This window comes from Xenopus tropicalis, chromosome 4 (genome assembly GCF_000004195.4).
Source record: "Xenopus tropicalis strain Nigerian chromosome 4, UCB_Xtro_10.0, whole genome shotgun sequence".
Lineage (NCBI taxonomy): Eukaryota > Metazoa > Chordata > Amphibia > Anura > Pipidae > Xenopus > Xenopus tropicalis.
This window is the reverse complement of record NC_030680.2, coordinates 38,983,335-39,004,620: the sequence shown is the minus strand read 5'-3', so window position 1 is coordinate 39,004,620 and position 21,286 is coordinate 38,983,335. Positions and strand designations below refer to the sequence as shown.

Sequence of the window (21,286 nt, the reverse complement as noted above, 5' to 3'; positions counted from 1 at the left end):
TCAGTCCCTTCCCCAAGAGCTCATTAGTTCCCCCAGGTAGCACTACCTGTCCTCACACAGGAGGGACACACTGGAGACTCACATGGAGGTAAAGGCATCCAACAGCAGCTATGCATATTTCTCTTTATAGACTGGAGCTCGAAATGTTAAGCAAAGCACCCCTCGGCCATTTACAGTCTCACTGCTCTCCGTATGGTCTCTCTCATTCTGGCTGGCAGGGTTGCAGATTTATTTTTTCAAACCAGCCAAAGTCAGTTCTAAAACCAGCCTTAAACTAGCCAAAAACCACTTCAAAAGTAGCCCAAAAATAGCCCAATATGTGCAATGTAAAAAAAAATTCTAAAAATTTCATGCTGGGTATTGTAGTTTTATATCAATCTTAGCTGTAGGCTAATTGTTAGATACAAACTACATTACATAGCATGCACTGGGACAGGCATGTCAGGTACACTAGGGAAAAAACTGTGGCTAGTTTCCAAACTACAAACCCGCCAAGGCTCAAAAACTAGCCCAAATCTATACCTTGGCAGGTTTGTACTTTGAAAACCCGCCTGAGCTTTAAATTAGTAGCCCAATTTGGCAGAAAAACCACAAACCTGGCAACCCTACTGGCTGGCACTGCAGCGGGGGTCCCTTTATAACCTGCCGGCCCCACCCCTGGTTTTTGGCTCCAAAGTCCAAAGTCACAACAGGTGAAAGAGTTCTCTGATTATTTTGTAAATTCTATTTAGCTGTGTCGGATTACTATTAGAGCAGTAGAGCACCCTATAGTTTCAGATTCTGATACAGAGCTCCTTTTATTTACACCTACAATAGAATACAATGTGTTCTTACCAACAGAACAATTTCTGCACATTCCGGAAAACCAATAATACCCACATGCTCATAACATGTATCCAGAGGCCTCTGGCATATATTCACTGGCACAAGACCACGCTACATTATCTAAATAAGATTTTTATTATATTGTTAAACATCCTGTGGGTACATGTACATTGATGTGAGAAGCCTTTTTTTTCTTTTATTGTACTCAAATGTGTAATTGTATTTTCCTGTATCAGATATTTATAGTTTCCCCACTCTTTACATCCCTAATGGGTCATGTGCCATTAAATACCACCGTGCCAATACCAATTATTCTAAAGTGCAAGGTTACCTTTTGATCTCTGGTACGTGTATGGCCATAAGAGAGTATCTTATCAAGGTTTTATATATGTAAATATACCTCTAGAGTGGTCTAAACCAGTGGCTTAACTACATGCCCCCCCCCCCACCCAGCAACCCCTTCCTGCACTCCCCCTGCTACCTGTTCTTCCCCCAATCTCAGGTAGTAGAGGGGCTCTATAACTATAGAGGAAGCGGGTTTGCTTTCTTTATTGTTACTCCACTGGCCACAACTAGTTTTATTGGCCTTGGTGGAAATAAGGTTTGAAAAGCAAGTCTGAGGGGAGGTGACATTGTTTTTTGAGGTTAAAAATTGCTTGAGTTCTCCATTTGTAACAATGTTTTGCAGTGTTTTAATTCTCCCAGTGGCCACTTTACTGATCTCAGGGACAGAAGAAAAGTGAGGGATATATTTTTCCACAGTGGGCAAGTGGATCAAGTACACCAGACTTTACCTTGTGCAAGCTTTAGGGTCTTTTATAAGTACGAATGACAGTAGCCCCTGGGGTAGTAATAGTACATTGAGGTGATGGGATACTGAGGCCTCTGTAGGGCAGTCAGCTTCACAGGAATGAAATTACAAATGAGATCTGAGAGTAGTTATTTTAATTGCTAGAATTATAAATGCAGAAAAAAGGTGAGGAAAATGAAAGCATGGAGAAACAAAGTTGGTTTTCAGTTTAATTGCATGTGGACAGACTATTAATATTTTGTTTTAAAACTGGTATATTCTAATGCCTGAATTTCATGTTCGTTGGAGAAAACTGCCTTGTCGATGCGAGACATTGGGCTTCCGACATTCTGTAGCCAGTTTTTCCTAAGAGAAATATAAAATAAGACTTCATTTTATTTTCGTATAATTTCAAAATACTCAGAACTGGTTATCTACCCAGTAAGATCAGTGATGCTTCTCTTTTTAAAAAATGAAAATCCCTTTTTCAGTCCCGTATCATTGAAAGTGTAACGTAAAGCCCTGGCCTTAATGTGACTTAAATGTATACTATTGAAAAAAACTGAAAAAATGGCACTTAAATGGCAACTAAGGCCCCCAGCGGAGGGTGGATTATAGGATAAACAAAGACACTGGCTCCTGCATAAGCATAACATCCCCTATAGAATCTCTCAAATTGCAGAGATGTACAATGGTTTTAGAAGAATTTCTATTTTGGCCCTACGTTTGGTTTTCAGATATTGGAAGGTATAATACTTTATGGTTATAGGGTAAACAGGGCCGTAACTAGGGGGCTGATTTACTAACCCACGAATCCGACCCGAATTGGAAAAGTTCCGACTTGAAAACGAACATTTTGCGACTTTTTCGTATGTTTTGCGATTTTTTCGGATTCTGTACGAATTTTTCGTTACCAATACGATTTTTGCGTAAAAACGCGAGTTTTTCGTATCCATTACGAAAGTTGCGTAAAAAGTTGCGCATTTTTCGTAGCGTTAAAACTTACGCGAAAAGTTGCGCATTTAGATAAATGTGCAACTTTTCGCGTAAGTTTTAACGATACGCAAAATGCGCAACTTTTTACGCAACTTTCGTAATGGATAGGAAAACTCGCGTTTTTACGCAAAAATCGTATTGGATCCGAAAAATTCGTAAAGAATCCGAAAAAATCGCAAAACAAACGAAAAAATCGCAAAGTACCGATCATTACGAAAAAAACGCAATCGGACTCCATTCGACCCGTTCGTGGGTAAGTAAATCAGCCCCTAGGGGTAGGCAGAAGAGGCAGCTGCCTAGGGCGCAACGATTGGGGGGCGCCAGGCAGGAGCCTCTCCTGCCTACCCCTAGGCAGGGGGTAATGAATTATCGGTTCGCATCTCCCCCCCCCCACCCTGCGCCGAGCTGCGCATGCGCGCTAATTCGGGGGGGGGGGTGGTGCGATGTGATAGCGCAGGTGCAGGGGCGAGGTGGCCGACCGGGTTGCTTAGGGCGCCCGGTCGGCTCGGCCTGCCCCTGAGGGTAAAAACCACAGGAACTAAGGATGGGAGTAGCCATAGAGTAAAGACACAAATAAAGTGTAATTAGGGTAGGGGTTAACCCTTCAAATTTCAAGCTACAGAAATAACAATATTTAGCTCTAGATTTGCAGATGCCTTTCCACTGGCAACAAAGTAAATTGCTGGTGGAAAGGCATACACATTGCTTCGTTTTTCCGAAGTCGTGCAAAAAAACTCCATGTATGAGGCTGTTGCCAACAAGGCCCAGTCAAAAGTTCTGCCCTAGAAGGACAGCCCTTCTAGAGGAACAAGGACCCTGTGAAGGAAACTTTGACAGACTGGAGGACTATTTTTGTCAGTGTACGTTATAGGATGTAAGATAGTAAGGCAAGCTAGAAAGAGCAGCTTTGTTGTCCACCTAAGGGGGAGCTACCTACAGCAATCAAGCTATAGGTGGAGAACAAAGCTGCTCTTTCTAGCTTGCCTTACTATCTTGCATCCTATAACATACTCTGACAAAACAAGTCCTGCCATCTAACTAAACCTCATTCACAGGGTCCTTGTTCCCTGACTTTCTCTAGAAGGGTTGTCCTTCTAGGACAGAACTTTTGACTGGACCTTTTTGACACAAAGTTGGCAGGTCTTTCAGGTAGGTCAGTTTAATGTATCATAACACGTGTATATATATGTGTGTGTATATTAGGTACTTACATTATTTCCACTATGCTCTTTGACCCCTGGACTTGACCTATTACTGTTCCATGGGGGGCATTTTTAACCCATCCAACAGCACTAACACGTTTTGCTTGATCTTCTGTATACTAGATGGAAAAGAGAAGTCGGATACAGAGTACATATACAAATCATTAGCAAACAACAGAGTAGGGTGACCAAGATCACTTGATAATTCAGAGATACGTAATAAATACATGTTGCAATTGAACTGCAATCAGTTTAGCCCTACCGGCTGGATTTTTTAGACATGCCCCTGAATTTTCAAGTGATCTGGTAACCCTACAATAGACCAGGTTTTGCAATAAGTACACGTGTCACCTGTTCCAGATTTTTACAGGAATGGGTCAGTAAAACTTTTGAAATGCTTTATAAAAATTCTGCAAACTTTGGCAGAAAAATGTTTACTGTATCTCATCTACCACATATTCTTAGGTTCTAGGATAAAGCATCATAACATGAATTCCAGTGGTCACATGAACAGTTATATGCCCAGTAGGTATAGTACTACCAACATATGTGGCATAGACAGACCCCATAGATCATGAGATCTGTGATGTGTGGAGAATTGTTCCCTTTATTCACAGGTCATAGATTCTATGATATGTGGCACTTTAAGGGCAATGGATAAGAAAAAATCTTGCTTGAAAATGCACCCGTCACTAAGTGGGACCCCACATATACAAGCATTTCCTTTTCACTTTGAATAGGGATCAATTTCAAGACTTAAGTCTACAGCAGCTGAAAGTAAAAAGAATGTGGCACATGGAGGGAGGTGTTGAAGGTGTAGGAATTTGTGGGTGAGGTGGGAGGCCCCTGAGGTGGCAGCCCTGGTAGGCCCCTGACACCCCGGTCCAACACTGTGTCTACTGTTAACCCTTTTGTTTCCAGCCAATTTTCCAAATGGACAGACATAGTTTGTCAAGTACATTAGGGCTTTGGGCCAAAAAACATATTATAAATTTGTAAAATATGCTCCAAATGCCCCTTGAGTACAAAGAGATAAAATTCCAGAATATAAAAGCAAAGAAAGAATTATAGTAATATCACATATTCACAGGGGACTGAAAATCTGTGGCTTATATGTGGATCCCAAAATAATAATAGTGTAGTCTTTTGTTGCTGGCATCTACATTCTTTATTATACAGCTGCATTCTGTCACTCACAACAGCAGAACAGTAATAATGCCGTATATTGAAATCTCTAAAAAATACAGATTCTAAATCTGTCACTAAATTGTCACAAATCTATACAAAAATTCTCTGAAAATTGACTCAAAAGTTGCATTTTACATCATTTCCGTTTACAAATATTGGGCCAGATTCAATTTAACGAGAAACTTAACTTGTTGGTGATGAAACTCAATAGAAGTCTCTGGGGAAATTGAGAATTGAATTAGGATAAATGTTTTTTACCTTGAATTACTGGGTACAAAGAGAAAATGTAATAAATAAAAATATTAAGGGTCTTCTGATAACATTGATATCACATATAATTGGAATTACGAAACTGTATGCAAAGACCCCAAAATACAAATAGCACATAAACATATCATGACTTAACAGTAGCCAATTGCAAAACTTTTCTGTGTAATGCAAAAATTGACTCCTTGCTGCGCCTCTCCTTACAGCAACTATATGATTACACAACCATAGGGCATATATTGTTCTACTGCCACCTCCTGTGCTTAGTACCCTGCGTCAATAGGCACAGCACACTCGCACCTAAAAAATCCAGTGCAGATGTCATTTGCGCACTAAACACTGGAAATGATGCCAGGCAGACAGAAAATAATTGGTGCAACTGTGATGCATCCATTTTGACGAATCAGACAAAACTGCAGTCAGCGCAGTGCAATTGCGTCAAGACACTCATCCGTTGTGTCTGTAGTGAGTTCTAGAAAAAAACAGTGCTTTGTGGAGAAAAACACAAATATTTAGGTCCATTTTTCTTCATAGACCTATTTCACACTACTTAAAAATAAAAAAAACAAACTGCAAGTAATTTTAGAAGTAAATGGGAGCAATGTATTCCACATCTGGTGTGGAATGGGTCTAGAAGCCCCTTGATTGGTATCCTTTAATATTAGAAGCCCTTGTAGGCTTCAAGCATACATTACCCATGTTATAATCTTTAGAGTTAGATTATGTTCTAATACCAGTGCCAATCGGCTGGTGCAGATATTTTACACCTTATGTGGAGCTGCCCAATTGGTCTATATTCGAAGGGGTATTCCAGAAAGATTTAGTTGTGTTTCTTAATATTGTTCAGATTTTTTGAATGAATCTGGGGATATCACTAGGGATCATTTATGTTCTCAAGTGCAGTGAGCAAAGGTTCATTTTGAGAGAAATCTCCATGTTTTTTCCCTCAATGCACCATTTTCTCCCTGATTTCCAATATTATTGGGGACAAAAATGGGCAAAAATAGACACAACTGCACATGTGTTTTGTCGCAAATTGGGCGCAATTGTGCTGGATATTTTCTAAGTCTGCCTGGCATTATTTCTGGTGTGGTGTGTGATTGATGTGTGAGCTTGTGGTGCAACTACACTACAGTGACTAATGCAGGGCACGAAGGAAACCCTGGTGCTACCACTTGGTCCGAAGGTGTCAGTAGCTCCAGGGTTTCTCTGCATCAGTAGGTGCTGCAGCGTCTGATCCATAAGAGAAGGCAAGATGCTGAGAAGAACTATGTGGAACTGCAAGAAGCACATTTTGAAGCATGTACCTTTAATGAAGCTGGTTTTATGCTTAACTCACTGCGCTTGCAGACATAAATGAGATTATAATTATCACTATTATATGTTATAGCTATAATTTTATATGTACCTTGATTCAAGAATGTATCTACAATGTAGCACTTTGTTTTGCTTACCTGCTTATTTATTCTTTTATTTATAATATTTATTTTTACTTCTATGTTTGTTCTTGTTTTGAAAAAAAACAAAAAAAAACTTTGTATATCTTTCTGCTTTAGATGATTGTTAGGTATTTTCCAGGGGGTGAAATAGGAGATTCTGTATTCACTCTGCTGCCTGTTTTATGTATTTATAAATAAAGATATTCATACATACATACATACATACATGTATCTGACTCATATAATCTAAGGGCAGATTCTCTGCGCAACACTTGCCCTTGCAAGGTGTGAGAATCATAAGCTAAACATCCATGGCAGTCATGCAATTTTGCAATAAAATTGTACCTTTCTGAAGAAGACTCCTGCAAGAGAGAATAAATTCCAAGGTTAACACATTATACACGTGGCTATTTTATTATATCTTAAGACAGGGTGACCCGATCGCTTGAAAATTCAGGGAGACATCTAGAAAACCCAGCTAGAAGGGCTGCACTGATTGCAATTAAATGTAAATGCAATTAATGTAGCCCTGCAACATGTATTAGACTTGTACCTGAATTTTCAAGTGATCTGATCAACGTGTCTTAAAGGAGTGCTTCACCTTTAAATTAGCTTTCAATATGTCATAGAGTTCTAAGCAACTTTTCAACTGGTCTTCATTATTTATTTTCTATAGTTTTAAAAATATTCCAAAACTGAAGAGCTTCTGAACAAAAAGTAAAATAAAAAACCCCATAAATAATAAAAAATGAAGACCAGTAACAAATTGTCTCAGACCATTACTCTCTACATCATACCAAAAGTTAACTCAAAGGTGAACAACCCCTTAAAGAACAGCTTTATATTGTTCACATTGTAGATTAATAAACCAAAAATACTTGTCCATTTCTTTAAACGTATCTGTTGATTAAAATTCTCATAATCTTCCTCTTCCACATAGTGATGATAGATGATAAGGTACAGGTATGGGAGCCGTTATCCAGAATTTTCGGGACCTGGGGTTTTCCAGATAAGGGGTCTTTCCGTAATTTGGATCTCCTACCTTAAGTCTACTAAAAAAATATTTAAACAGTGATTAAACCCAATAGGTTTGTTTTGCCTCCAATAAGGGTTCATTATATCTTAGTTGTTTTATTATTACAGAGAAAAAGGAAATCATTTTTAAAAATGTGAATTATTTAATTACAATGGAGTCTATGGGAGACGGCCTTTCCGTAATTTGGAAATTTCCGGATAATGGGTTTCCGGATAAGGGGTCTGATACCTGTACTAGCCTAGGGGCAGGGGAGAACTAATTAAGCCACCAGGGATACAGGAGCTGCCTATAGCAACTAGACGGTACCCCAGCAAAGACTTTACCTGCACATGCTCAGTACTGCAGTTCGTCATCCTCTATTGCCTCACCAATCAAGTCTCAGTGCTAAGTTCCAACATGAGGCACCTTCTAGCCTGTTCTTCCTTCATCTGCAATGCACCACAGATCCATCCCTGTAGCTGCCCACTGACCTAAAGAGGGAATGGCTGACAGCCTGTAAAGGGGGCAGCAGGGTGGGATTTTGGGTAATTTTCAGGCCTAGGGTTGCAAACTAAGGTCCCAAACATTATGGTTAATTTATCAGGACTCAATAAAATGACTGCAAATTTTTAAATTGTGGGAAGAAATTGGAGTCCTTGACCTGATTACCAGGGGCTTTAGGTAATATACCATTAAATACCCAATATAAAAACCCGTGTTGGATGCAGATACTGGGAGCCCACCAGAAAACCTTAGACCATGGGCCACTTTAAAACTTTATTTTTCATCCTCTTCTCACTCAACCTCTTTATCTCATAGCCTCTTTTCTTTACAAACTATACTCCTGATATTCTTACATCTAGTCAGCCTTTTTGTTTCCACACAGAAATAGGGACTGAATACAAAAGGCCAAATGGTTAGCAGCAGGAAGGCCCACTAACACCTGGGCCCACAGGGAATATGCTGGTATCCTGGTGTCCCAGTCCAACACTGATGCAAAGTTAGTAATAAAGGTAAGTGTCAGTCTGAATAGTGTAGGTTTAATGTTTTCAATCCAGCCCTTGCATTGGTAGACATTGTCCTTCCCACTGATAACCCCTCCCTATCATTGACATGTTATTCTGTGTCCAATATTGTATATTCAAATATTCTCAAGACTTCTTTCATATAGTTACATAATTATTCATATATAATATAAAGCACTACAAGAGTTAAAAGATAACTGGGGCTCATTTATCAACACTGGGCAAACCCATAACAATAAATCTCATTTTAGTTCTTCCCCCAGCTGGTTGAAAAAGGCAAATCACTGACTGGTTGCTTAGGGTTATTACCTAGGTGCAAATTTGCCCAGTGTTGATTAATGACCCTCCAGTACTCTACTCTATATGATGGCCGGCAGCCTGCCGATCTAGGGATGTCACAGAACTGCAACTTCCAGTACCCTACATAAGCCTTTCGCAGTGAGAGGGATTCTGGAAGTTGTAGTTTAGAACATCTGGAGGGGCTTATGTTTCCAAACTCTGCTGTCTAACATGAACACTCTACAGCCATGGTAGTAAGTAGAAGGGAAAATATTCTATTTTTATGTGTTTATATCATTGTATACTGAGATTAAATTCCTTTCTTTCCCTATAAACACAAGTATAAAAGGTCTGAGGTCTGGTTGCAGGGACATCACTGCAAATCATGTCCCACTAATAATAATAATGAAGAAACATTACATCAGATGTACATAACATTTATCATTATCTTTGTTCAAATATTTCTTTATAACAGATTTATTCTCATGTTTCCATTCTGGATACTGTAGAGTTTTACAGTATAACCTACCCCATATTGAATCATTTATAATGTCAGTAGTTTATAGGGTTTACTGTTCATATTTTCAACCTCAAAATTAAATGACCTTTATGGATTTTCATATTAAGCCTGAAAACACTATATTCCCACAACTGTTGTGTATGAAATAAAGCCCATTCTTACCTTGAACATCCCCATAAATCTCGTAATCCACAGACCAAAGCCCTGTTGAACTCATGGTCGGACTGGCTAATGCAGCCTTGCAAACACAAAGTGAGAGGAGTCTTTGGCCTACAACCAGAATAGGCTTCTAGGTTACTAAATCCAGAGCACTTAAATGATAGCTGCCATACAGAAATAGCACAAGCAGTAGTATCAAAATGACACTGTTCCACGCAGCTGTTACCAGGGACATTTATAGGATTCCCATACAAATAACAATCTGAAAAATATGTAAGTACAGTGTGAATTCATTTAAAAGGGCATCCGCAATTAAAAAAATGATGAACAGACTCTAATAAAGTGTGTAACCCTTTTTTGGCCTTAACTGATGCTTTGGCTCCTCCTAAGGTAGAGCATGGTTACACTGTGAGCCTGTCTCGGCCCTCGCAATGCTGTGTGGAGGAAGGGACCAATGTGGTTAAACTATATCTCTCACTAGGATTGCCACCTGTTCTCTAAATTAGGAAAACTGGGCAGGACTCTCAGATTGTCGCGTTATAACCCCGCCTGGACATAATAGACCACACCCCTGACATTATCCGTCACACCTCTGTGATGTCAATGCCCTGCCTGGGTTTCCCTTCTTCCAAAGGTGGCAACCCTACCTCTCACACTGTGAAATCAGGATATTAGGACACCAGAGGTTCTTAAAGCACAAGTCAACCTAAAATATAACTTTTTGACTAATAAAAGAAACATAATTGTAAGCAACTTTGCAATATACATTCACTACAAATTTGCAATGGTTTCTGACTTATTTGTATATATAAATGCTAGTAATAGTAGTGTTTGCCAGTCCTTTTTTTGTTCTCTGCCCTGGGGGCTCTGGCATTTGAAACAATTCAACACAAGGCAGCAGACTGACAGACCTGTGTTGCTGGAGGAGACTGACCTTTGCAACATTGTTTAAAAAGTAACAACCAGGAGTTCAGCAAATGCTGCTTTCAATAGCAATTACATTTACAAATAACTTTTAAAGCACAAAAATATTCAATAAATTCACTTTGGAAAGTTGCTTGATATTATGTTTTCTTTTATTAGGCAAAAAAAAATATTTTCAGGTTGACATGTCCTTTAAGCAAGTAACAGATGTTTGACATACATGGAATAGCACAGTGTATTAGTTTTAGTAGCTTTAAGTAGTGATTATCATAAGCAGAGCAGATGTATACTGGCACCATAGTGGAGAGTTAGTAGATTTAATTTACCTATTGGAATACCTGCTAGTTGTCTGGATCCCCTCCAGCAGAAACCTTAAGGGCAGGGGTCCCCAACCTTTCTTACTCTTGAGCCACAGTCAAATGTAAAAAGCATCATAAAAGTTCATGGAGGTGCCAAATAAGGGCTAAGATTGGCTATTAGGCAACCTCTATGAACACTATCAGCTTAAAGTGGATTTATTTGGTAGTAAACCTTGTTTTTATTCAACCAAAATTTGCCACCAAGTCAAGAATTCAAAAATAACTCCCTGGTTTGGGGGCACTGAGAGCAACATCCAAGGGGTTGGTGAGCAACATGTTGTCCCCGAGCCACTGGTTGGGAATCACTGTCTTAGGAAATGATTCTCACCTGATTCCCTCTCCAAACTGGTGTCCTTCCATTATAACGCCAGTATTGCCTAGGGAGAGTGGCCTCCACTCTACTCAGTCCTTAGCCGGAGCTCAGTACTGCTCTTGTTAGCTATATCTATTATACATTACTAGAGTGTTCTAATTTAGTTGCTACTCATCACCTTCTATTACCTCATTCATGCTGTTTGTGTGCATAATGAACGAAAAATTGAATTCTTAATAACTGGCTTAAAAGTTATTTGTAATGAAATCAGTATCTGTCTAGCTGCACTACTAGCTCTGACTCCTGACCTAAAAGGACAGAGGGCCTTGTGAGAGTCCTTACTGACACACATGGAACATTTTGTGTGATACAGTAACTTATAGTAGCAGCACTGGCACTCTTTCATTATTTGCTCTTACCAACATTATGGGGCCTATTTACTAACCATAGCAAAGGTCAGTGTCCCTGTGAAAACATCCTCCAGACATAGTCTGGATTCTCTGCATCATAGGGAACTTCCAAGTGAGGGATGGATTACAAAGAGATTTTCCATCAGGCCTTACAGGGCCGACTTATTGATGACAGGCCTAAGCTTAGGCATAGGTAAGGAGCCCCCTTCTATTCCCACTTGTGGTGATTTAAAATTGTTACCATGCACTGTGTTACCTAAAACATTCCACTAGATGGCAAGATAAGGCAGCAGAACGACTGACTGGGAGGCCTATAGACAAGTGATGCTTACCACAGTGTAACATCCCATACTTGCAACATCACTCTTTATAATGATATAATCTACAGCAGTGCTGTCCAACTGGCGGCCCACGCCCCTTCCTACCCTTGTGTGGCCCTCCATATGTCTGGCTGCTGTGAAGCTTTAAATGGTATCAGTACTGAAATTAAATGGCCCCTGCATGTAAACCCTTGTATTGCTCATACCTTAGACTCACACTATAGACACACGCTTTATTCACCTGTTCACACCTCAGACTTTAAAAGCAGCACTGGCATTGTGCCATTGTACAGAACAGAACAAACTGGTCATCATGGAGTGGTCATGATCAGTTACTTCCATAGTCACGAAAGGTTCCCTGTCTCCTTCCATACTCTGCCTGTGTGTGCCATACTCTGCCTGCCCTATGCTGGCTGTGTGCGCCATACTCTGTCTGCCCTATGCTGGCTGTGTGTGCCATACTCTGCCTACCCTATGCTCCCTGTATGTGCCATAGTCTGCCTGCCCTATGCTGCCTGTGTGCCATACTCTGCCTACCCTATGCTCCCTGTATGTGCCATAGTCTGCCTGCCCTATGCTGCCTGTGTGCCATACTCTGCCTGCCCTATGCTGCCTGTGTGTGCCATACTATGCCTGCCCTATGCTGCCTGTGTGTGCCATACTCTGCCTGCCCCATGCTGCCTGTATGTGCCATAGTCTGTCTGCCCTGTGCTGGGTTGCCCACCTGGTTTAAATCAGTAGCATCTGTCTGAAGATCTTATCAGGCTGAAGAAGGAAGTGGCCCTGCACATAGCTAGCTAGTTATTACACAAAATAAATTCTTCACTTTACCCCCTTATATGCATCATACTAAGGGGCTGATTTACTAAGACACGATTTCGAATCCGAATTGGAAAAATTCCGATTGGAAACGAACATTTTGCGACTTTTTCGTATTTTTTGCAATTTTTTCGGCGTCTTTACGATTTTTGCGTAAAAACGCGAGTTTTTCGTAGCCATTACGAAAGTCGCGATTTTTTCGTAGCGTTAACACTTGCGCGCAAAGTCGCGCCTTTTTCATAGCATTAAAACTTAAAAGGCGCAACGTTTTGCACACGTTTTAACGCTACGAAAAAATCGCGACTTTGCGCAACTTTCGTAATGGCTACGAAAAACTCGCGTTTTTACGCAAAAATCGTAAAGACACCGAAAAAATCGGAAAAAATTTAAGTACAGGTTTGGTCTGGAATGCTTGGGGCATGAGATAAGGGGCCTTTCTGTAATGCGGTGCCCTGCTCTACAGGCCCGGATTTGTGGAGAGGCCACAAAGGGCCGGGCCTAGGGCGGCAGAAATTTAAGGGCGGCATGCCGCAACAACATTTTTGTATTTTGCTCCCATACGGAGCAATGGGGTCCTCTCCCCACTGGTCCCTATGGGAATTTAAATGTATGGTATGCGGGCTCGCGCTCTCTGCCACGGGGGCAGTTCACGCATGCGCACTAGGCGACTGGGGGGGCGACCAGCGGGGGTGGCCTAGGGGCGCCCGGAACACGAATCCGGTGCTGAATATATATGTATTGTAATGGTAGGTTCCATGATGTTCAAATCCTGAATGGATAGTAAGAGCCTACTAAAAGGTTGTATAATGTCTGAAAAGAATGTTGCTTCTGTTTAGTCTCCTTATATATTAGGCTTTTGTATGATTACTATATAGGCAAAACACAGAAAAACCTCCCTGTAGCCATAACCCTTTAAGTCCCAGCAGAATGTCACCTTTCAGTTACACAAAATGACAGACTTTTTCAAACATTTTGATCTCTCTCATTGTAGGGGGATTTCCTAAATGAACTAATTTAAAAAGCCTCATGTCTCTCTAATGTGCCAATACCTGATATGTATAGTTTTATGGAGTTTTCTGACTTTTATAGATAAAAAAAAACCTCCAGCAGTAAATTACCGAATTTTCAAAGCATTAAAGCAGAATACGGCATACTTTAGATTCCAAAGCCAAAAATCCTGGGACATTTACCCCAGGAAACCCTATATTTTTGAAAAGTACACATTCTGCCAAATCCAAAATGGGTAACTATGTCCCTATTTTACCCCTAAGTAGCAGTTTTACATATGGCTACTAGAAGTGATCTGTGACTTGATTGTGACCACAATTTAACAATGTACATCCACTATAAAATGTCCTACATTATGACTTATAAATGCTGTGCACTAATCTTTTTATTTAATAACTATAACTGCTCCAAGGTTGTCCTTGTGCAAGAAAGTATACAAAAGTGTGCACCCCTAACTTTAGTTTACCAATGAGAAGTGTAAATAGAGTCACTCTAAAGCTTGGCGAAATCCCAGAGGCCTTAGGCCATGGTTGCTGTGGTTCAAGGAAATGTTCAGGACTGAAAGAAAATAGGTATCAGACCCCTTATCTGAAAACCCATTATCCAGAAAATTCCGGAATGTATATGGCTGAGACCTACTGAGTAGACTGGTATAACATATTCATAGGCTATTAAAAATAGGTGGTTTTCAGACATATATATAAATTATAATATATTTACATTATAAGCAAATAATTTTATTTTTTAAAAATAAATTCCCTTTTTAACAAATAACAAAACAGTACCTTGTACCTGATCCTACCTAAGATATAATTACTCTGTACTTGAGGCAAAACAATCCTATTGGGTTTATTTAATGTTTAAATGATTTTTCAATAGACTTAAAGTATCGAGATCCAAATGACAGATAGATGGATTATCTGGAAATCCCCAAGTCCTGATCATTCTGGATAACAGGTCCCATACCTGTATATATATATATTCTTCACCAGCAGAAAACCAGAATAACGTCACTTGAGCCAATAAAAACTATGTGAGATAAATAATTTTAATTTCAAGATATAAACATAAAAATCTCAAAACATTTTCTGAAAAATATTGAAATATTTCAATTATATACATGAATACACAGATAAATAACTACTACTCCTACCCTAAAGTAGTTCCAACTTACTATCAGATAATCAAATCCAGAAAGAACAGCCTCTTTGAAATATACAATAAAAAAACATACATTTTATAGCATGACATAAACAATTTTCATGTAACAGCAAATCTGATTATTCTCCACTGCAGGGATAGTATTACTCGTCCTGCTGAGAAAACAATGGAGCTGCTATTCTTTAGAGGTACAACATTTAAAAGGCTTGGCAGACTGTATTGTAGCTTTGTCATATGTACTGATAGCATTGTCACATGCAGTGCCTCTTCTTGCCATTTTTAGGGGAAGGAAAATCATTTCCATAGCCCCTGACATATAAAAAAAAACTGAAATATTTGAATAAAACTCCTTTCAAAACTGACAGAACCTTAATTTAGATCAACAAGATTAATCAGAGGAATATTTTGTTTCCAGAAAAACAGTAGGTATCTTTATAAAAAGGTCCTGCATTATTAGCCACATACAAGCTTGAAAGGATTCAAATCTCACCACTTTCACTAATGCAAACACTCGGGGGCCATACTCGTTTCATTCTAATCAGCTTAAAATTTCCCAAGCACATAAAAACATTTTCATTCAATTTAGACTTGGACCTAATAAATATAAAATGTTGTAAATCTGGTCTCTTTATTCCTGAATGTCGTCCTCTTCAGTTTCATCATATTGTGGCCCCATGACAAAGTGTTGCGGGTACAAAATATCACATTCCTTAGCGTATTTCTGCCAACGGGCATCATCACTCTCGTGGGTAATGTACCTCTGCCCAACTCTGGTTTCTAGTTCCCGAAGATCCAGCCACGTGTTAAAGTCCTTTAAAAGATTAGTATGAGATTTAATTAAATCAGTATTAAAATATGTATGTATACTTGCAATATTTATCATTCATGAGCTGTAGTCAAACAGCTAAATTCCAAATTCCAAGCTTAAAATGGATCACTGGAGGCAGACTTTACAAAATATGCATGCAGATAAATGATTAAACATTTTAAAGGAGAAGGAAATGTAAAAACTAAGCAAGCTTTATCAGAAAGGTCTATGTAAATACAGCCATAAGCACTCACTGAGTCCTCTATCAAAAGAAACACAGAATGTCTTGTCTCCTTTTCTGTAAACATGTTCTTATGGTAGTTGACTTCCTCTCTCAGAAAAATTCTTCATTCCAGTGCGCAGCTCTCTCCTCTCTCCCTTCTCCTGCTCCCCACTCCCAAAAGAATTCATAAAACTCACTCCCCCCACCCATAGGAATGTGTAATCTGGGCTATCAGTCTAGAGCAGGAAGCTATGAAGACCAAGCTAAAAATGACAGCTGCAATGGCTCTTTTCACAGGTATGGTAAAGCTTTCTGCAGAATAAATATAGTGTTCTAGGTGGCACTAACGTGGCAAATCTATTGGCAGTAAAATGCCAAAATGACTTTCCTTCTCCTTTAAGAGAAAATCTTAACTTCTTTGGCATCTATGAAGCCCTTATTTACTAGTATATCATGTATATTATGTATTCTTTACCTTAAGATTATAAACAAAAAAATGAAGTGGGTACAGAAAGCAGGGGGAAGGGAGGGAGTATATGCCAATAATACTTGTATAGAACAGTATGAAAATTGTACAAATCACGACAACTAGTTATCATCTATTGCAATTATTTAAGTTACATTAATAGTAATACGAGTTAATAACCTATATCGTTTATGTTTATAGGAAAATAATCAAGCACAGAAATCATATCATTAAGTTTTATAGTTCCACCTTCACTGGAAGCAGCAAGCAACAAGCAGAAGATGCAAACATACGCAAATAAGACACTTTTGCCCACAATGGCTATTAATAAATGTTGGGGTCAAAGTCTTCCAAAATAACCCTGCATTACTGCCCTCATTTACATTACATGCTGGTTTCAGATGTAATGCTAGGAGCATATGGGGTGAATGATCCGCTTTTGTAGGCGGAGAAAAGAGGATCCACAGCCAACCTGGTAGCTCCTCCAAAAGACTATATGCAACTACACAGAATTTTTTGCCCGAAAGGGATCAGAAGGGAACAAATCCACTCTTTTTGCAGATCAGCCACCCCTAGCCTAACTATTCAATGAACTTAAGGCTATCCATTGCTTTTGGATTAATGGTGAGAGAATAATAAAGGAAAGTACCTGCATCCAAGGATGACTCAAAGCTTTGTGAACACTGAACCGTTTCCTAATTTTGACTTGGAGCAAACTGTTGATAAGATCGATAGCTGTAGGAGTTAAAACAAAAAGATGAAAGCTGCAGAAGGTACATTTTTATCTCTAAAACAAGACTGCTGTACATCCAGTATATACTAAAGATGACAACAATTCCAATACTGAAGAACCCATGACTACTAAATGCTTTTATGTCCATCTGTGGTTGATACAGTATGACATTAGGCATAGCAGCAAGCCAATATGGTCAGTTTGTGTGTTATTGTGAAAACCCTTGTTGTACACAGAAACCATGCAAAGATGTCTTACCGTCATTTGAAATTTCGTTCCAGGGGTTCTTTGGATACATAAATGCTGCATTCTGGATTTGGTCATTTATATCCTCATCTTCATTAAACGGGAATGTGCCACTAAGGCTGACGTAAATGATAACACCTACAGACCACATGTCTAAGGAGCGATTGTAACCACTGTTTCGCAGAACCTCGGGGGCCAGGTATGCTGGAGTTCCAACAACAGATCGACGGAAGGACTTCTCACCAATTATACGAGCAAAGCCAAAGTCACAGAGCTTTATCTGAAAGTATATTTGAAAAAATTGAAGGGGCTGTTGACCTTAAAATTAACTTTCAGTATGGTGCTTGCTATCTAGTAGCTTGGGTATAATAACCATGGCAACCAGGCGGCAGCTTGAAAGATGAATGAAAAAAAATAATACAAGCTGGCACTTAAAAGATAAGCAAATAAAAACTGATTTGAATTCTTGGTTGCCAGAGTCAGTGACCTTGACCACCTGCGAGCAATTTTAATAGCAAGCTGAAATGAACCAATATTGGAAGTCTGAGGAACGTTAAAAAAATAAAAAAGAAAGCAAGACAAAATAAAATAAACATCAACTGAAACAAAAATACATCCATCTACAAACATACAAATAGTTCAATTAAAGGTAAATTTACTCTTAAAAGAGGCAGTATACCCCCCTTGTTCAACACATTTTTTTTATCATTACAGGTATAGGACCCGTTAGCCAGAATGCTCGGGACCAAGGGTATTCCAGATAAGGGGTATTTCCGTAATTTGGATCTCCATACCTTAAGTCTACTAAAAAATCAATAAAAGATTAATTAAACCCAATAGGAATGTTTTGCATCAAATGAGGATTATTTATATCTTAGTTGGGATCAATTACAAGGTATTGTTTTATTATTACAGAGAAAAAGGAAATCAGTTTTAAAATTCAGAATTACGGGTTTCCAGATAAGGGATCCCATACCTGTATTTTTTGTTCATTGTTTTAATTATGAAAAATCTATATTTATGTTACTCCTTGAGATCAACTGCGTTTGTGAACTTAGACTGTAACCACACTGAGGTAGAGACTGATATCATGAAGATGTAATGCAATGTGTCAATGTGTGGAATCTATACAAAGAATGATAAAATAACAGGATTACTGACCATGTATCTGCTTTTAGGCAAGATTTGCATAATCAATACAGAAATTAGAAGGAAATAAAAGTGTAAGAACAAGAAAAGTGATGCTTACTTGTGGGAACGGATCTTCTGTAGCAAGGAGGACATTTTCTGGTTTGAGGTCGCAGTGAACAATATTTTTGGAATGAAGATGCTGCAGGGCTGTTAGAATCTATAGGAATAAAAATGTGCTGGTAAAATACTTGAAAACAGATAAAACACTGCATCCTTGTTAAATAAGAATCTTCAAAGCCGCAGTTTCTTTGGAACATTCACACCTCAAAGATGTGATCAAAGATATTAGGGCTCCTTACCAGATGCAAGGGCAGTGTGCCAAGTGCAATTTTGGACGCAAGTCACCAAGTTTTTTACCCACAATGCAATACAGCTGCTGACCATCAAATATCCAACTTTCCTTAAATCAGAGAAGTCTGACCAATGCCTAAAAAATTTAACTTTTTGCAGATCACTGTCACATTTTTTTAGTGGACCTAAAAGAATCTTGACCAACACTCCAACAAATAATGAACATTTTTCAGGTCTATTCGACCCAGGAATTAATTGCTTCTAAAATCATAGAATAGGCAGATGCCTAGGGTGCAACAGAGGGGGGCAGTAGCCATTTGCCTCAGCCACCTTCCTACCACTAGTTCCGGCCAGCTGAAAGATCAGAATGCAATATGGTCCCTGCTTGTCACTATCGCACATCACATTACCACTCCCCTCATCAAACCCTCCCCATGCTGCATCTGCCCCCCCCCCCACTCCTCACCTCATTATGGTTGGGGGAGAGAATAAAATGGGGCAAAGAGTGTGCCTTCAGAGCTTGATAGTTAGGATGCTATTTATTAAATCTGCTCAGAAAATAATGAGACCCCAAAACTGTGGGCAACTTGGTTGACATGAACCCCCTTAACTCCAACCAAAACTTAATGTCTTATAATTAGACTCGTACCTGGGTAACAAGGAATCGTGTTATTCGCTCTGGAAGTTTCCCCTTATCACTGGAAAGAATCATCTCCAACATGTCTCCATGTAGCTTCTCCATTACTACAAAAATGCGCTCTGGGGTCTCACACATAGCCTCAAGGTCAACCACGCCATGAAAGCGTAGATTCTATGGAAAAAGGGGCCATAATAGTTATAGGCTGTTCTGTATAAAAAGCTGACACATTAATGTATCATATAAAGACTCTTCTTATCTTGGTTTTCGTAAAAGCATACATATAAAAGACAATAGCTCATAATTTATATATATATATATTTCCAATTTTTGCTTAAAAGATAAGCAGTTGGGTTAGAGGTAATTGCCATTATACATTAAATGAAAGTGTGAAATCAACCCAGTCTAAATCACCATGTCAGAATGAAACCAGTTATCTTGTAGGGTTAATGTACAGTTTTTACTATGTTCATTTGTTACCTGCAGAATGGCCACTTCATTTCTAAGCTGACTTTCTTGCCTGCTGGGAAATCTAAGTTTATCAATAACCTTGATTGCAACGTCTCTCCCAGTTTTTCGGTGCTTTCCTATAGTAACAGACAAATAATAAACACAAAAAATACTTATTTTGTACATTAGGACAATACAGAAAATAATGAGTGCTGTCCATATATATATATCCTTCTTTGCCTTATTTATTATTCACGCTTTGGATATTTTATTAACTCTTTGTATGCCAAAACACCACTAAACACCCCAATGGGGTAATTTGTGACCTCTGATGCAGTGTATAACGTGCAATGTGTGTTTTTTGCACTTAGCACAGTGCCTTTCACTATTTCAGAATTGCCCCAGGTCCCTAGTTCATTTTCTGCAATAGAAGAGACAAATTTCCATTTTAAAAAAAGGAAATTTGGCTCTTAAAGAACTAGTTTCCTGGTAACCTGCCGTACACTACTACCTGAGGCAAGGTTCTCACCCTGAATATATCTATGAGTATAAACCTTACCTCCATAAACAATTCCAAACTGTCCAGATCCCAAGACTTCATCTGGAAAAATTTGATACATGTGACTGATGTCCTGGAAAACAAGAATGTAATTTTAAGCATGTAAGTTCTGTTGAAATTGCTTCATCTGCCTCTAAAAAATAACACAACAATTTTGGATATTTCATTTACCACAGACAATTAACAAAGTGTTTGCTGACTGTCCTACTCACTGTATACAGGTTTTTATATTTGTTTTCCATTTTTGTGACTATATTTAGTTTCATAAATTGCATTAAATCTCCCCAAGAGATCAGATTCAATTTGATGAGACAAGATTATCTCCAAATTAAATTCCAGATTTTTCCATATGCAGATGCAATTAGCTGAGAAACACTTATCTCACTGTTTATCACATGAAAACTCTATTAAACTCTATGGGAAAAATTGGAAGTAAATAAGGAGAAAAAGTTTTTTCACGTGATTAACCATAAGGGTAGCAGCTACTTGTCATGGCTAATAAACATCAGAAAATACCCTGCCATAGACAATACTGAGAATTGCCTTTGCTAAAACACACACATAAGAAGATATAAAACAACATTTTCTTGTGAAACTGTATCTGGCCCTGTATGTTCTAGGCAAAATGTAAGCACTGACTCATAATGCTAAACATCTACAGGT

General features: G+C 38.9%; 2 protein-coding genes across 3 annotated transcripts in view; both read right to left on the bottom strand.

Annotated features, from left to right (window-relative positions):
* Positions 1-1,755: 1,755 nt before the first annotated feature.
* Positions 1,756-9,810, bottom strand: LOC101733443 (acylphosphatase-1-like). 2 transcript variants are annotated; one of them, XM_004913696.4, is made up of 4 exons: positions 9,709-9,810; positions 7,053-7,069; positions 3,823-3,932; positions 1,756-1,981 (listed from the first exon to the last, which is right to left on the bottom strand). In XM_004913696.4, exons 1-4 carry the CDS (start codon positions 9,761-9,763, stop codon positions 1,867-1,869), a joined length of 297 nt encoding a protein of 98 aa, XP_004913753.1. In that variant the 5' UTR covers positions 9,764-9,810; the 3' UTR covers positions 1,756-1,866. The 2 variants fall into 2 exon arrangements, with proteins under 2 accessions (XP_004913753.1, XP_031756557.1); XM_031900697.1 differs by lacking the exon at positions 7,053-7,069 and having other exon boundaries at positions 9,709-9,792.
* Positions 9,811-14,883: 5,073 nt separating this feature from the next.
* The window catches only part of prkd3 (protein kinase D3), a 49,179-nt gene continuing 42,776 nt past the window's right edge, over positions 14,884-21,286 (bottom strand). Inside the window, exons 13-19 of the mRNA XM_002940506.4 lie at positions 20,624-20,696; positions 20,095-20,201; positions 19,627-19,788; positions 18,745-18,843; positions 17,508-17,775; positions 17,166-17,251; positions 14,884-15,830 (exon numbers count right to left, since the gene is read on the bottom strand). Coding sequence (XP_002940552.3) covers positions 15,648-15,830; positions 17,166-17,251; positions 17,508-17,775; positions 18,745-18,843; positions 19,627-19,788; positions 20,095-20,201; positions 20,624-20,696 — 978 coding nt within the window. The 3' untranslated portion in view covers positions 14,884-15,647. The remainder of the gene's footprint in view (positions 15,831-17,165; positions 17,252-17,507; positions 17,776-18,744; positions 18,844-19,626; positions 19,789-20,094; positions 20,202-20,623; positions 20,697-21,286) is intronic.